The sequence below is a fragment of the Myxine glutinosa genome, chromosome 6, assembly GCF_964187855.1.
Source record: "Myxine glutinosa chromosome 6, kmMyxGlut1.1, whole genome shotgun sequence".
Classification (NCBI taxonomy): Eukaryota; Metazoa; Chordata; class Myxini; order Myxiniformes; family Myxinidae; genus Myxine; species Myxine glutinosa.
Window position 1 is genome coordinate 8,005,395 of NC_136266.1, and position 18,837 is coordinate 8,024,231.

The 18,837-nt window shown below is 43.0% G+C and overlaps 1 protein-coding gene across 1 annotated transcript in view; it reads right to left on the minus strand.

Annotated features, from left to right (window-relative positions):
- Positions 1–2,930: 2,930 nt before the first annotated feature.
- The window catches only part of LOC144892553 (disco-interacting protein 2 homolog C-like), a 144,140-nt gene continuing 128,233 nt past the window's right edge, over positions 2,931–18,837 (minus strand). Inside the window, exons 8-11 of the mRNA XM_078779526.1 lie at positions 9,342–9,542; positions 4,838–4,929; positions 4,201–4,311; positions 2,931–3,128 (exon numbers count right to left, since the gene is read on the minus strand). Of these exons, the coding sequence (XP_078635652.1) occupies positions 2,931–3,128; positions 4,201–4,311; positions 4,838–4,929; positions 9,342–9,542 (602 nt within the window). The remainder of the gene's footprint in view (positions 3,129–4,200; positions 4,312–4,837; positions 4,930–9,341; positions 9,543–18,837) is intronic.

Consider the following 18,837-nt stretch of genomic DNA (forward strand, 5'->3'; position numbering starts at 1 on the left):
AATGTTAGCTCTTTCACGAGCCTCGATTCAGTATACAAAAAAGAAAGAAAAAAAAAGACAACTTGAGCAAGATTTCAAAATTTCAGCGGAATTGAGCTTAGCAGCAATTCTGACTGCTAAAGAGGGTTAATCTGTTCTCTAGGTGTCTATGGACGTCTCCGGGTGGACAGCACGGATGAAGTACACCAAACACAAAAACGGCAACCACAAAGATTTACCTTTAAATAGTCTTCTATAAATGTGAAAATCAAGCAGAAAATCAGCGAAATGTGGAAACCACTGAGTGCAGACAAAATGTCGACTTTACATTTGCAATGAAATAGTTCGACATGGCGGACGTTTGATTTGTTGTTTTTAAAATAATTATATTTTTGTAGGTATATTAAAATAACATATTTATAATACAATGAAAGTGTATCGCAGAAAAATGTTAGTCAATAAAAAAATGAGTACTGTACATGAAAACAAAAATGGAGCTCTGTCTACTAACGCCATGGCTTGCAAAAGCAGCCTGAACGGCGTTCACCAAGTGGTGGTTAATCATATTCAAAAAAGGTGTTATCTATCTATAATTCCAGTAATCTCTGTGTGTTTGTTTGTTTGTACGTTTGTTTGTCTGTGACCGCTGTTTCTCGACAACCACGGGTCCGATATACTTTAAACTTGCCAGGTATATTGCTGGGGACCCGAGGATGTGCCTTTTCAAGGTTTCATATTAATCGGACAATTACTTACCGAGCTATGTCCAAAAAACGATTCAACCAATCAGAGAGCAGCGAGCTATCGCGTGTGCCGAACGTGGCGAACACACTCTGCCTCGGATGGCACATTTGAGAGCGTATTCATTTATTTCACGTTTGCAAACTATGTTGGCGCTATGTTGGCGTTAAACTATGTTTTAAAACTAATAAAAACCATTTCATGTAAATAGAGGGGGGGGGGGGGGGGGATTGTCACTGTACTCGCAAGCCGTTCGCCGTTCGCCTTGGCGTTGCGAATGGACCAAAACATTTCATGGACCAAACCATTTCATGCAAAGCGTTCGCCGTTCGCTTTGGCGTTGCGAATGGACCAAAACATTTCATGAACCAAACCATTTCATGTAAATAGAGGGGGGGATATAATTTTAGATATAGATATAGTACGGGCATGCCCTAGTCTATCTATAATTCCACTAATCTCTGTGTGTATGTTTGTTTGTATGTTTGTATGTTTGTCTGTGACCGCTGTTTCTCGACAACTACCGGTCCGATATACTTGAAACTTGCCAGGTATATTGCTGGGGACCCGAGGATGTGCCTTTTCAAGGTTTTAAATTAATCGCAGAAGTAGTTACCGAGCTATGTCCAAAAAACGATTCAACCAATCAGAGAGCAGCGAGCTATCGCGTGTGCCGAACGTGGCGAACAGACTCTGCCTCGGATGGCACATTTGAGAGCGTATTCATTTATTTCCCGTCGGCAAACTATGTTGGCGCTATGTTGGCGTTAAACTATGTTTTAAAACTAATTAAAACTAATTTGCGATTCTTTCGCTTTCCTGCGATATGCGACCTTCCGGAGCTCCTGTGAGAGCGTGCGCCATTACGGATAGTACGGGTACGGGCATGCCATATGTTGGCGTTAAACTATGTTTTAAAACTAATTAAAACCATTTCATGTAAATAGAGGGGGGGGGGGGGGGGGATTGTCACTGTACTCGCAAGCCGTTCGCCGTTCGCTTTGGCGTTGCGGTTGCGAATGGACCAAAACATTTCATGGACCAAACCATTTCATGTAAAGCGTTCGCCGTTCGCTTTGGCGTTGCGAATGGACCAAAACATTTCATGGACCAAACCATTTCATGTAAATAGAGGGGGGGGATATAATTTTAGATATATATATAGTACGGGCATGCCCTAGTAACTTATAACACACCCAAACTTCCCCGGCCTTGTGACTAATTAATTAAGAGCCATCGTGAAGCGGCTTAATCACTCTAGCAAGCACTCCAACAAAATGGGTGATAAGGAACGGCTGGCTTGGCAAGCCATAGAAAGCTGATTGCTTGTGGTTGAAATGGCCGAGGAATTTTAAAAACAGATCGCAGGTACAGTGGAGTGACACCCTATCCCATGGAAGTCTGAATTAGTGTTTAAAATTATTAAGTTAAATAAAAAAACTAACTCCAGAAGGAGAATCACAGCCTCGCTTAAATAAATTAATATATACACTTAGTTATAAAAATCACTAGAAATGGTAAATTTTGTCAGATTTCACTCCAGATTTGGACATTATTTAGTCTACAGCATCCAATCCTCATATCCGAATACAGATTTTAATGATATGCCTCAATTATGTAATGATGATATAATCAATCATGTTTCCAAGGCAAGGCACATTTGAGTCGGCCTAAACAAAATGGTGGCTTAAGACCCAGCGAGTTGCAGTCGGCTGACCAAGATGGTGGGCCGCCATATTGGTAAGCCTTTTTCGGTTTTTTTTGCATCATGAGCACCTCGTTAATCATCTTCAAAAAGGGTGTTATAACACACCCACACACCCAGTTTTCATCATTGCAATCTGTTGGAGGTCCAGGTGTATGCATGCAAAGTTTGGGGCCGCTAGGTTTCATGGTTTTTTTTTTGTTTTTTTTTTTTGATACAAGATCGAGGCTCATGAAAGAACTAACATGAATCACAAAAACAAACGGCTACACAAAACATACACTAAAGGGAGCGGGAGACAAGATGGGGAGAGAGGGGGAAGCACACAAGTACAACAGTAGAGAACAGGGACATCGGAAGATTGGTGGGAGGGAGAGGGCTTGGGGGGAGGAGGCATGGGAAGGCGGGGGAGGGGGGGGGGGTGGAGAGGTATAAAACACTATGGCCTCTTATTATTGTAGATTATTTAACACACCCTAGTGGAGCCCTAAATACATTTGCAAAATTATTTCTTATTCAAAAATATAGTGGAATGCCACAGGATACAGTCAAACAGGCTTTCATTGTGAACAAACTGACCTTTGAACTGCACAATGTCACCAGTGGCCATCTTGGGAAGGCCTTTGTAACAGGCATCACTTGTGAGTGCCACGGATATGCAGCAGCTTCCAAGCAGAAAACCAATCTGTTGGCTGCCAGCATCCTGCACAGGGAACAAGGACGAGTCCTTCCTGAGGCTTAGCTAATTGCCGAACGACATCGCCGGCCTAATGTTAATCTAGAACCAAAAACTAAGCCTAAATCCCATGATAGGAGAGGAAGAAGCATGATGTTGCTTGGAAGCTTCTGTACGATAAAACATGTACATCCATTTCGTGTTGTCCCTTTATGGAAGAGAGCAATAAAACAATCCTAATTGTAGGCCTTGTCATTAGAAACAGTTATGGGATTGGAAATAGGAAATAGTAAAACCAAACGGCTACTCAAAACCACAAGTCAGTCTGAAGAAGACTCGAGATGAATGGCGCTCGACCAAACGATCTGGACAGGAGCCATTGCTGCGGTGACGTCGCACCATGACATGCAGGATGAATTAATGACTAGTAAAAGAAAAAGCTCCACGCACAATGAAAACACCTTCTTTACCTGTCTTCTGTGCTTGTATGTAATTAATGGTATCATGGGTTCCCTTGATCATGCACCAAATCATCCGTACACAGAACATTATATAAATAAATCCATTTGTTTGCTCCTCTACGACTACAACCTATACAATGATCCCGATGAAGCCCACCCTGTTGTGGGGTCAGCCAAGGATTAAGTTTGGCCAAAGTCTTTCAAGAACTGGTGGGTCAGACCTGACATTAGACTGGAGGTGTTCGGGGTAGGGAGGAGCAGCTCACATCCTGTGCACAAAGACTCATTTTTACATGTCTGCATTATTATACAACTGGGCTTCGTAGATGCTCGGTTTGGGTTAGCAGATGGTTCAACGTCCAATCACTTCGGCTTTTCTCTCGTATTCCATTTGAGGTACAATTGACATGAGAGGCCATTTGTGCCTGGATTGTAGAGTAACATCCGGGGCCTTAACAATGGAATTTCTTTTTTTCCAGAGGACGAAATAGGGAGTAAAACAATAAAAATATGCAAATAAGGAATTTTTGAGCTTCTAGGGCATTTAGAGTCTGGCTGTATGATTATTGGCAAGGGTGTTTATACAAGTGTGAGTTGAGAGCAACAGAAATACCTTAAAAACACCAATACATACAAACCTTTCTCGTCAGCGGAACTTCAATGGGCACAGGGACGAGCTCTGCAAGCAGGCACCCGTAGAAGGCCACGATAAACGCCGTAGGATCATTGTTTGGGTAGACCAGCGCGACCTGCCGGAAGCACAACCTGTGGTAAGAACGCGCAAGATGCTATTGTCACCTCATCTTTTTGGGTCTCTCTGATGGAGCCATATTTATCGGTGTGCTGTGCAGCTCGCAGCACGTATCCCTCGATGCCTACGACCCGAAGGGCACACGAGCCATTGGAGACGATTAATCGGAGGCCTAAGATGTAGGTGGTGTCACCGGAGAGACTGAAGTGTGGTGATGTACGGAATCACATGAGAAGATTTGTCCTCTGATTCGGTGCAACTTAATGCCGAGGTTTGTGAGTCGGCACATGGTCACGAATAGAAACAAATCAAGTTGTTCGGTAAAAAGCTCGGAATGGACCTTGTGAGCTGAAAGGTCAAAGCCTCACACACATAAACTACCACAGCCGACTTCGACAGGACATCTCAAGTCACAGGTGATCATACTGAGGTCAATAAGGTCTCTTCGGAACATCTTCGACCAAATTATACCATCACACAAATACTATGCCTTCTGCCTGGAGAACATGCAACTATGTCCTCACCTTGTCTCCAGGCCTCAGAGGGGCCTCCTGTTTGGCGCTGATCTTATTGAGGAGTGTAAAGGCGAGTTTGAAACCACGGCTCCACAGCTTTCCTGCACACGTCCACATACACCATGGATACACAATCATTAACTCTACCCAAACCAACACTATTTACATGAGGGCACTGTTTCCACATTTCTTCCTGTTCGTCCACTCCACTCGCTTGTTTTGTCCAAATATGACCCCATTGTCAGTCGATTCACATTTTACAGTCTTCTCACTCTTCCATCACTTAGCTTCATGACTTCCACTTAATCATGACTTCATGACTTAATCATGACTTCCACTTCTCACTCCAACTCTGAGAACAACACAACTTCACAACTTAGCCCATGAATCACAATCCTTCACCGAAACGGGGGCGGATACTTCACTTCGAGTTCTGGGAGGAATCTGCTCCACCTTCTGAAACCCAAATTATGGAGATAACAACCATTTATTATATAACAACCATAAGGAGGGTGCCAACACATTTCGGGCGGACGGACGGACAGACTGAGACACCAACATTGATTCGAGGGTTTTTGTTAATAAAACTCAAGAATGCGGAAACGAATGTTGCTGAACTTTGGAACATATTACCTCGACATACAAAGTATTTACGTCTGAAATTTGCAGCCGATTTCGTCCAATAGAAACGAAGAAACGTATTTTCAGTCCCTATGTTAGAGCTGCATAAAGAGGATATTCCATATAAATTCCACATAAGGGGAGGGGAGCTTTGCGCTTCCCCTGATAATGATAAATTTGGGGTAATGCGATCTCAAATGTTTGTTCCCAATCCCATTATACAATGACGTGCTTTTTGGATGTTTGGCATCCACTGGAGGCGCGATGCCCATTTATCGTCCATCCGAGGGATGGCACACAGACGGATGAATCATCCTGCCTGTAAATCACCAGGTTGGCAGTTTATAGCTGGGTCAGGATTCGAACCCAGGCCAGACGATTCAAAGTGGAGTGTGCGTACCTCTCGGCCATCCTGCCAGCCCCAAATATTTTAGAATTTATTGTTGTAAACATAAATTGAATTTCCAATATTTAAAACAAGGTCCAAACAAATAAGAAGTAAAATATCTTTAATGGTAATTGATCTGCAGTGAATGAAAGATCGGTTGATTGGTTGATATTTATTTCCATACAATAAACAATTTGATATGGTACGATACTCATAATGACGCTGAGAATCAGGTTTAGAATAAATAAGTTTTAAATACGAACAAAATGCATTTGTTCATCGTACAAGGCTTTATTCAAGACGATATAAGAGACTTGAAAAAGTAAGGGCAAAATTTTTTTTTTCCAACCCAGATGGGACTTCAACCCACAATTCCCAGTTCTGGAGTCTGATGCTTTATCCATTAAGCCATTGGGCAAGCACATTAGATTTGTGTAATAATATTTTGAAGACTTATAAAGTGGACATATATACGAGGGGCAATCAATAAGTAACCATAAAACATTTTTCACAACTTGTTTATTGCATGTACGTTTGTAACAAATGTGTTGTTATTTTTCAACATAATCTCCATTGCGTTTAATGCGCTTTACTAAGGCCTGGATTCCTCTTGGAAAAAAATATTTTGGCTGCTTGTGTAGCCATTCGTGCACCGCCTCTTGGACCTCTTTCCTTTATCGGAAAGTGATTCCGCCAAGCACCACTTTAAGTGGCCCAAAGATGTGGTAACCCGAAGGGGCGAGGTCTGGTGAGTAGGGTGGATGAGGAAGACACTCAAAATGCAGGTCCTCGATTGTTGCAGCTGTAGCGCGGGCAGTATGGGGCCGAGGATTGTCTTGCTGCAGCAAAACACCAGTAGTGAGTCGGCCACGACGTTTTGATCTGATTGCTGATTTCAGATGATTTTTAAGGAGGTTGCAGTTTGATGCACTGGTGACTGTGGTCCCTCTGGGCAAGTAATGCTGTACAATTGGGCCTCGGTTATCCCAGAAGAGCATCAGCATCACTTTTCCAGCGGACGGCTGTGTGCGTAATTTTTTGGGCTTCGGTGAAGTTTAATGGCGCCACTCTTTGCTTGCCCTCTTCGGTTCTGGTTGAAAGTAGTGGACCCAGATTTCATCCCCAGTCACTACGCGCTGTAAGAAAGCATCGCCTTCTGTTTCGTAACGTTGCAGAAGTTCTTCACATGCGTCCACTCGCCGTTCTTTCAGTTCTGGTGTGAGTTGTCTCGGTACCCACCTTGCAGACACTTTGTGGATCCCCAGCACGTTGTGAATGATATGGTGTGCTGAACCATGTCCAATATTCTATTCGCAGACTTCATCCAGCATAATGCGATGGTTTTCCCTTAGCACGCGCTCAACTTCTGCAACCATTTCTGGTGAGGACGGCTCGAATGAGCAGCGTCTGCCACACTGGACACTCCACTTTTAAACTTCCTGTCCCAGTCGTACACATGCTGCAGTGATAAACATGGGTCACCATATTGCATCTTCATTCTGCGATGGATTTCACTGTTATTCACACCCTCACTTTCCAAGAACGGATGACAGAACGTTGCTCCTCCCTGGTGCATGCTTCTAAGGGAGCCGCCATCTTGGAACTGCTCTACTGACGTCATACGCTCAATGTTGCCAGATCTAAAACAGGCAGATATAACACCCATATATATACTGATAGATATAACGTTATCTATAACTACACACATTACATTCTCAAATTTATATCGCCATTTTAAGGTTACTTATTGACTGGCCCTCATATGTGTGTGTGTATATATATTGTTACGTGCTCCTCCCCGAACCCCGGTCACGGTGTACCTCCGAGCCTCGAGAGGAGTCACGGCAGAAAGATGTGTTATTCTGTGTGTCAAAGATCAATGGTGAAACCACACCAATTGTTACCAACAAACAAGTATTGTATTAAGGTCACACAAGAATAACAGTACAATAACAACATTAATCAATTGTACAACCAATATATCATTCCTATGATGGTACCATCAGCTCCGTACAACATAACTCACTGTGCTCCAAGTGAGCGAAAATAACATTCCCAATGTCTCTGTCCCAGCTTCAAACCAAAGTCGATCCACGCTCCAGTGATCGTCAGCACGATGTTGTATCGAGACCAGAATCCCGCTCGGTTGACAGGCACACTGCCAAAGATAGGCAAAAGTGTCCTCAAGAGGCAGCTGGGAAATCACACCTTCGGGTATGGACGTTCAATGGCTCCCAATCAGCGAACCACAATTTCCCACTCAAAATCCACGTCACACACACACACACCAGGTTACGTCTGGATGCGGTGAAATGGTTGAAGCGAGGTGAAAAGCCTGAAGCGATCCGAAATCAGGCGCGAGGAAAAATGGCCAACGGTCCGTTCTCGAGACGTAACGGCACTCCAATGATTCTCTTCGGAATCAACCGCAAAACCTGTCACGCAGGTTTAACTGTCACAGCAATAACAACTCTGTCGCAGGAATCCCTTTCCCAGGAAACCCCAACGTTCACATCGTGACCCTCGTTCGCCAGCGTTTGCTCAAAACCTCAACGCAGCTCGGCTCCTTCTCCGACCTCACTCGCTCCGCCTCCTCTTCTTCCTCTTCGTCCGGTTCCCGATCCGGTTTCCGGTTTCTTTTTAAAACATTAATTTTTTTTACCTTTTGAAAACAGTTATTTCCAATTCACTTAAACGATAACAATAATAGTACATGGAACCAAAAATGTTTACAGTGGATGAAGACCACAACAACGGAAGTGACGAATCCATAACAATATATATATATATATATATATATATATATATATATATATATATATATATATATATATATATATATATATATATATATATATATATACATACACATATATATATATATATATATATACATATAAATATATGTATTAAAAAAAAATATATATATATATATATATATAAATAAATACAAAACATGTATATATATATATATATATATATATATATATATATATATGAATATATATATAATTATATGTATGTATATATATATATATATATATATATATATATAATATATATATATATATGTATGTATATATATATATATATGTGTGTATTTAATTTTAAAGAAAAACTATGGAACTTTGATAGAATTTGTTTCGAATGTCATCAACTGGACCTATTGGCCGATGTATATTCCAAGTTTCAGCTAGTTTCGATGCATGTATAGCCTTTGAGATATGAGCGCCAACACATTTTGGGCGGACGGGCGGATGGACAGATGTACGGACAGACACCAACGTGAATTTGAGGGTTTTCTTAATAAAACGCAAATGCGTAAATGGACGTTGCTGAAATTTGGAACATATTACGTCGATGTCCAAAGCATTTACTTCTGAAATGTACAGCCAATTTCATCCAGTAGAAGGTGAGAAACGAATTTTCAGTCCCTGTGGTAAAGATGGATACAGAGAAACGATCCCATATAAAAGGAGGAGTGCTTTACGTCTCCCTTGATACCGTAGGTGAGTGTGCAGACAGGTTTGCCGGCGGTGTCCAGTGCAGTCAGACAGGGCATGCGGCTGGCCGTCGTTCCCCAGCGCTGCAGCGAAGCTTCCAGGGAGGGCGGCCAGTTTCCCACGGCGTTCAGGGGCTCACCACGCACAGGTCGAGTCCGTGATCCCTCAGGCCGGGGTTGGTTTGGGTCAGGCTGCTGGACTGCTAAAAAAACATATACACATATACAGATGGTCAAAAAGGGATGGACATTCCCAATTAATATCCTCAATGACCTTCATGCCAAGTTACGCATTTTTAAGCGTCTCGTTCGATCCTCTCTCCAATCAAGACTCGATCCTTTCTGTTATGTCACATTCTGTTCATTGGCAACAAATAATATACCAAAGTAGCTGCAGGGATAAGGAAAGTCGAGGGGATACAGGGCTGGAACAATGGCAGGTGTGTGTGGATCATCAATGCACCTGTGTTTTCCCATTCTATAAGGGTTGTGAAATCTGAGACTGTCAATATCAACAGGGTGTGATTCACAACAATCAGAAAAGTTTGGAATTTTAAAAGTCCCAGACGTTGCATTAATACTAAATATAGTCCAGTCCTCCTGGGTTATGGACCTATCCGTGTTAAGCATGGAGTAGTGTGAGGCTTGGGGAATGCGTTGGAGATTCAATATTTGTTTCTCGCGGAACAATAAGGTACTATCTAATAAATTGAGCACAAGTGATCTTATCCTTTATGATCGTCTCATGTATGAGCTTCCTGGTAGTTTTAATATGATTTATGTCTCACACTATCTGCTTTTAATATGGAAAAGCCTGGTGTTGGCTTAGCAGTTAGGGTGCCGGCTTGGGATCCGAGGATCCTGAGTTCGAATCCCGGTCGATCGCTGAATTAATGCCAGGGGTGGTTGACTCAGCCTGTCATCCTTCCGAGGTCCGCAAATTGAGTACCAGCTTGCTGGGATGAATGATCCCGGAGTGTACCCCGATTTAGAATAGGTACACTGTATCAATGCGCATTGGAAGAGGCGACGAAGGGTTGGCGTCAGGAAAGGCATCCGGCTATAAAAACATTGCCTCAAACAGGGAACCATGAGGTCATGGGGCCCGCAAGGCTAACCCTCGCTCTGGTGGGGAAAAATGGCCTTAAAACAATCAATCATTTCACTATCTTCTGGAAGTGATGGTTTCCCTGCCAGTTTCAAGTATAATTGTGTTCACACAATCTTAACAATAACCAGAGGTTTTGGCGACACTTCTTATGCAGCAAAACAATCCTAAAGGCCCTCCTTGACCAAACGGTGCCAAACACACCATGCCATTGGCATTGACACCAGACTGCAGAGCGCACAGATCATTCTGGAGCCAGATCCGCGTGCCGTCATAGGGCTGGCGAAGGCAAGGGAAGTAGATAAACGGGCAGATGGACGAGAGATGAAGGATCTTTCGTTCCCAGCGTGAAGCCAGGAGACATTCTGAGAAATCAGCAGCCTGTCTGTACGAGTGATAGAGAAAGCTGTTACTACTCAAACTTTCAGACTGGAATGGAGGCCAAGGCACCGTCCATAATGGTCAAAAGCCTCCCTACATCAAACAAAAGCACCTCTCTTGAGCAATGCGTTATTATATTTCATATCCTGTGGTCAAAAAGGTTAGGAAGTGTTTTTCATACTTATAACGGACCTCTAACGACGGTAAAAAGTTATTATTTTTTTCACCATCTTTTTATTACACTTCATACTGATGATGTCTCCTCCTAATGCAATTTACAGAGGGCATGATAAATGCTAACACAGCAGGGCCGTCTTAAGAGCATTGTAGGCCCTGGGCAAAGCAATCCACTGGGGCCCCTTCCCACCCACCCACGGGAATAAAAATGTAAACGGTCAATAAAATTAAACCTATAGATTTATTGGTACTTTCAACAAAATCAGTGTTTAAACATAAAAAAAACATGTTGTAAAGCGAGAATTAATCAACACAAACTTTTGAACAATATAACATAAGCCTTGAAAAAAAAAAATTTCAACATATAAATGATAATAATTGTACACCGTACAGACGGAGATGGTACAGTACGAATTATTTATTATTATGCAAACGTTTGCCAAATTTCTTTGCAGAGAATTGATTTATAATTGGCTTGAAGTCGATGGTCTTCAGGATGTCATTTTCCATGCACATGAGTGAAAGCCAGTTCAAACGCTGCTGCCGCATTGTGCTGCGAAGCTGATTCTCTGTAAGCTTCAATCTTGAAAATTAACGTTCCCCTGTACAGTTGGTCACCATCATGCACATGAACACTCTGAGTGCAATTTCAACATTGGGAAACACAGATTTCAAGTTGTCCGAAATTATTTTTCTGTACAATGCAGGGACAGTCTCACAATTTTCATCAAGAACCATGTAGTGCTTGAGTTGCTGCCATTCATTGAGAAGGTCACCATGATCAAGGTCTTTGCGATACACATTAGCCAAGTGTTCAAACTTTTTGTTTAACTCATCAGAACCAATCGTTTTCAATAGACTGAAGAAGGAAAACAGATTTCCAATCCATGAATAAGCATCTGCACGTTTTGTCAGGTCAGAGTTCAGAGAGTCCAGAACAGAAAGGAATGTTTCCACCCTGAACTTTTCACTTTTGTTCAGAAGTATCTCTTCTTCTGATCCGTCATACGTAGTAAGACGTACACTTCGCTTTCGCACCCGTTTCTTCACATCGCTGTAATCCGAATCTGGACACCTACTCCTGGCCTTCAGTTCATATTCACTAAATTTGTCTCTAATTTCCTGAAGATACGTTTCCAGAGACTCAAGAAGATTCATGGCAACAAGTGAGTCCACATCTTTTGACTGCAGGACCTTACTTGTTTTGCTCACTCTGTCGAGAATGTCATTCCAAAGAATTGTCAGAAAAATCGTTTCCAGGTTCTCTATTTTCTCGCTCAATCCTTCTGCCTCTCGCCTTGTGTTCACTTCCTGGTCAGTGTCAGCTGATACCGAATCCAGTGCATGTTTAATTTTCTCGGAACCTCTATGCAGAGCATGGACAGCATCAAAATGTGACGACCATCTCGTGTCAGACAGACGCTAGACCACAATATGATATTTTCCTAAAGATGATGCCAAAACATTCCATCGATGTGTAGAAGCCGAGAAAAAGGAATACAGACGCTGTACAAAGTCAAATCATTTTACAATCTGTAGACAACACCCTGCCGCTTTTACTCCCACTCAGTTCAGGCTGTGTCCAGCACAGGGGACATAGATAGCGAACTCATTCAGTTGACGGATCCGTGCCTGCAATCCAGTATGGCGTCCAGACATATTTGAGGCATTGTCATACGACTGACCACGGCAGTTTGATAGCGGAATTTTGTTCCCATTCAGGAAATCCACAACAGTGTCTACTCGATTCTTTGCTCCATGAGAAAAGATGGGGATGAACTTGATGAAACGCTCCCCAGGCTCACATCCTCGAATGTACCGGATGGTAAATGTCAGTTGATCAATGCGTGAGATGTCTGGAGTGGAATCTACACTTATTGAATAATACTTTGACTCTTTTATTTCTTCCAGAATAGCACAAAGAACATGTTGACCCATTAATTCAATACATTCCTCACAAATGTTTGCCCGATAGATACGATGGGTTCCCCTTTCCAGCATTTCCATGCAGTTTGAGATGCAGTTCCAAAAAAGGGTCAAATTCACTCAACAGCTCTAGAATACCTAAAAAGTTTCCATTTTTTGCCGACCCAATAGTTTGATTCTCTCCACGAAATGCCAAACCTCTGGAGGCAAGAAAGCGAATGACAGAAACCACACGTCAACACTTTATGCCAGTACTCCTGCTCTGAGCGCTGATGTTCGATTAATAAAGAATCTACACATCCAGTTTCTTTATGCCGAATCAAATATGCTATCATGCACTTGCGATGTTCTTTTCCATTTTCATGCTCTCCAATAAGATTGCTGTGTTTCCAGTCATTGAATCCTGATGTAGCAAAGGGTGATTCGTTCTTGGACAATAGGCGACATCCAAAGCAGTACAAAGAACCTTGGGATGGTGAATAGAGTAGCCATTCGCGTTTTACACACTCGCCATTCCGCAGTTCACGTGTGAACACATTCTTTGATAAATACCTTATCTGAGTTCTCCCTCCTCTGGCTCCGTCGTACACTCGGCGTGAGTTAGAAAGGTTGCAATCATGATTCTGACATGATTTTGGCCCACTACGAATCCAGTAATCCACTGTATTGGTATTCTTAATGTTCCATAGCCGGGGATCTGTCACATCTGTGACGTGAATCGCACACTCCTTTGACGTTACAGATTTGTGTATTTCCTCTTGTGGAATGTCTCCAGCAGCAGGAACAGGTAATGGTATGTCTGAAACCGGATGATTGGATGCAAGAGTGGATGTAGATGGCGATGCTTTATTTGGAGGAGCAGTACTAGTAGCATTATCGAACCAAGATGTTAACTTTGGAAGTTTGCTCATTTTCTCCTTCTCCTCTGCAGCTCTTTTCCTTTTCTGTGCTCCACTCATTGAAGTATGCTTCATTTCTGCTCAAAGGGTTATCCACCCAGAAAAAATATATATAAATATATTTTTAATTTTTTTATAGTATACTAGCCGAAAGCACCCGGCGTTGCCCGGGTTCTTTTTGAATGAATTTACTACTATAATTCAGCTTTTACTCGCGGCTGTGGAAGATTGACTACGATAATTCAGCTCAGCTTTTAATTGCGAAATGGGCCCATCCCAGCGGAGGCGGCCTCGTCACCTAGCCTATAACCTTCCCGGGGCCCGTCCCGACATTTTTGGTTCTTTTTGAATGCATTTACTACCATAATTCAGCTTTTACTCGCGGCCTAGAAGATTGACTGCGATAATTTAGCTCAGCTTTTAATTGCGAAATGGGCCCAGCCCGACCGAGGCGGCCTCCACCGGCCTCGCCACTTCACCTATAACCTTCCCGGGGCCCGTCCCGACATTTTTGGTTCTTTTTGAATGCATTTACCACTATAATTCAGCTTTTACTCGTGGCCTAGAAGATTGACTGCGATAATTTAGCTCAGCTTTTAATTGCGAAATGGGCCCAGCCCGGACCGAGGCGGCCTCGACCGGCCTCGCCACCTCACCTATAACCTTCCCGGGGCCCGTCCCAACATTTTTGGTTCTTTTTGAATGCATTTACTACTATAATTCAGCTTTTACTCGCGGCCTAGAAGATTGACTGCGATAATTTAGCGCAGCTTTTAATTGTGAAATGGGCCCAGCTCGACCGAGGCAGCCTCGACCGGCCTCGCCACCTCACCTATAACCTTCCCGGGGCCCGTCCCCCCATTTTTGGTTCTTTTTGAATGCATTGACTACTATAATTCAGCTTTTACTCGCGGCCGTAGAAGATTGACTACGATAATTTAGCTCAGCTTTTAATTGCGAAATGGGCCCAGCCCGGCCGAGGTGGGCCTCGACCGGTCTCGCCACCTAGCCTATAACCTTCCCGGGGGCCCATCCCGATAGATTTTGTATTACAAGTTTCTTCCTATCTTTCACTGTTTAGGAGATTAGCGCGCGCAGACAAACAAACAAACAAACCAACAAACAAAAACTTTATTATATATATATATATAGATTACAAATATTTATATTAACAGACAGATTGATAAACAAAAAGAGAAACGAAAAGGAAAGAATATATATATGTGCTCTCTCAAGTCTGGCCTCTGGTGAATGACACGATTAGGATAAACTCAATTCTTCGTGCCCAGTGGACACTTTGACAATCATTTCGGCAAATATTGGTTGTTAATGCATTATAATTGACAACGAATTTAAACTGTACATACCTTATTACATAAGAATGGAAGATGCTCACTAGTCACAATTCAAAAATGTTACAAGACAAATAGTTGGCGCTGTGAAATGCTGATGGCGCTTGCTAGAATAAATTTGAGAGAAGGTCGTGACGTCATTCAACAAATGGCAATCGGGATGCGCAGTGAAACTTGTTTCGTATTTTACACATTGAATAAATGAGTGGAAATCTTAATGAAATAAGGTTTATTATACCATTTGCATATAAAATGAAATATAATCTGCTGCAGTCTTATTTCGTAACTTAATCCCAGGCCTTTCCAGCGAGAGGTCGAGTAATTATCCACTCTGCCAAGAGATCTCTCATGAACAATATGGTAGCATGGTGCCCCTAGAATCGTGGGGCCCCTGGGCAACTTGGGGCCCCTGGGCAACTGCCCAGTGTGCCCATGCCTTAAGACGGCCCTGTAACACAGGGTGTTTCAAAAGTCTTGGTACTATTGCAATGTTTTATTTTGAAATAGGTCTACAAGGTTAAACATAAACAATCACCCATCATAAAGTAGAGACTTGGGAGATTTGTTTTGGTACTTTGATCTACAATGATGGAACGGAGTGAATGACGTGTTCGTGTGACCTCCATGGCATGTCAGGCTGTCGGTCACTCTGGCAGCAAAGCCTGCATGATCCTCTTGCGAGGTGAGACGCCCAGCCCGACCACTGCTCACCTTTACACGTGCGAGGTGAGACGGCACCTACACACTCCTCAATAACTCTCTTGAGATGCTGGATGTTACGAGGGTTTGTCTTTGTAAACAATGTCCTTCATTTAGCTCCACAGAAAGAAGTCCAGCGGGTTGAGGAGTCTGGGGAATGTGGAGACCAGATGTGCTCTGTCTTGAAGGTGATCACCCCGTCGTGGATCTTGTCTGCCTTGTCAGTGTCTGTGAGAGGGTGTTTGATCTGCACTTTGCATGGATAATATTTAATGTCCTGCCTTGGGATCTGGAAGACCGTAGTGTGTGAAAGAGCAAGTTCTTGTGAAAGCCTGTGAGAGGATCTCGTTGGACCTTTACTGACAGATTGTCTCACCACCTCAATGTTCTCTTCTGAACATCCAGTCTTCTTTTTCACCGATTTCTTAAGACTATGAACAGTTCCTTGTTTCTGGAACTGCTAGACATGAAGTGAAGAATGCAGTTCTTGCTGGGTGGGTCTTTCACTTCGAAATGTTTGTGATAGATCCGCTCAGTCGTGATCACATCCCCTCTGGGTACCATTCTACCATTTTAATTTATAGTTGTGCTGTGTCGGACAAATTTAGGTTTGCCAGGTTTGCCAAGCCTGGTTTTGATTTAGCTGTTAGGGTGCCGGCTTGGGATCCTAGGATCCTGGGTTCGAATCCCGGTCGATCGCTGAATTAACGCCAGGGGGGTTGACTCAGCCTATCATCCTTCCGAGGTCGGCAAATTGAGTACCAGCTCACTGGTAATTCCCTGTGTGTCGCAAGAGGTGACTAACAGGGTTGGTGGCAGGAAGGGCATCCGGCCATAAAACATCGCTTCAAAAAGGGGACCATGTTGCCCGAAAAAGGCCAACCCCCGCTCTGCAGGCAAAAATGGCCTCTAAAAGTGGTTCTTCTTCTTTCTTTGTGTATGGCAAATTTGCACAGGACAAACAAAACTTGGTGGAAATAATTTCCCAACTTATGAGAACAAAACCTGAAAAATAAATAATAATTACAATTAATAATGTTCAATAAAGACACCATCCAAATAGTACCAAGTCTTATAAAACATCCTGTAGAATCATGAATGTTTCTTATCATTAATGTTGCGATTTAAAAAACTTTCAACAAACAAATGCAGTAACAATCGACTTGGAAAATCAAGCATCTCACACACCACGTGTATAACACAGAGAACAAAAGATTCTCACAGATGCCGCCAACATTCAAAACATCAACACAGCTCTGCAGTATCGGCACGGCTCGGCATGTATTAACATGTATCGGCACGTATAGCGATGGTTAGTCACGATTAAACACATATAGACATGACTTGACATGTTTCGGCACATATAGGGATGGTTAAGCATCATTTGACACATACAGACATGACCTAGCATGTATAGGCACACACAGATATGCCTCTGCATGAACAGGCATGGCTTGGTATGTATAGGGATCGGTCAGCACGTACCGACATGACTCGGCACGTATAAACACGCGTCTACATGTACTAACATAATTCGGCACATATCAGTACATGTCGACACGTACTGACACGACTCGGCACATATCAACACGCGTCTACATTAACTGACATGATTCAGCACATATCAGTACGTGTTGACACGTACTGACACGACTCGGCACATATCAACACGCGTCTACATTAACTGACATGATTCAGCACATATCAGTACGTGTTGACACGTACTGACACGACTCGGCACATATCAACACGCGTCTACATTAACTGACATGATTCAGCACATATCAGTACGTGTTGACACGTACTGACACGACTCGGCACATATCAACACGCGTCTACATTAACTGACATGATTCAGCACATATCAGTACGTGTTGACACGTACTGACACGACTCGGCACATATCAACACGCGTCTACATGTACTGACATGATTCAGCACATATCAGTACGTGTTGACACGTACTGACACGACTCGGCACATATCAACACGCGTCTATATGTACTGACATGATTCAGCACATATCAGTACGTGTTGACACGTACTGACACGACTCGGCACAAATCAACACGCGTCTACATGTACTGACATGATTCAGCACATATCAGTACGTGTTGACACGTACTGACACGACTCGGCACGTATCAACACGCGTCTACATGCACTGGCATGACTCGGCACGTATCAACACTAATCGACACATACTGGCATGACTCAGTATGATTCAACACGTATCAACACGTATCAACATGCATCATTTTTTCATCGAGGCTACGCCTTAAAATAAAATAACTGCATAAAGAGACATAAAAGAGAGAGAATGTAAAGGTGAGCAGTGAAAATGAGTAAGAAAAGTGTTTGATGAAAAGTGTATAATGTTTGTTTGTAAGAAAGAGAGGTTGAAGCTCGGCCCGGTAATTGTAGTTTGAGTGAGACAGAAGGTAAGACCAGCAATCCCGACACGGAGAGTGTAAGATGGTTCCGGGCACCACTTTAACGATCCTAAGTCAGGATGGTAGTACCTGGGTGGTTGCTGTCTACATCCTATTACCTAAAAAACTGGTTCAACCAGATGGGTGCTTTTTAAGGAAACAACATCTCCTCACTGGATGGCCATTGTATCCATAAAGAAGCTCATCCACCCTGTAACAGGTATTGGTTTTAGTCCTGCATGATGTCACAGTCATCCTCCCTATTGGCAAGCCAGTGAGGGTCGTCGGTTTAGTCGTCGAATACCCGACCATGCTGCAGGTAGCACTGGTTAGAATCTACATGTACTGACACGATTCGGCACATGTCATAGGTATCGACACGTATGACATGACTCGGCATGTATCAATACGCATCACCACGTACTAACACAAACTCGGCACATAACACATACTGACATGACTCGGCACATAACACGTATGACACGACTCGGCACATAACACGTATGACACGACTCGGCACGTAA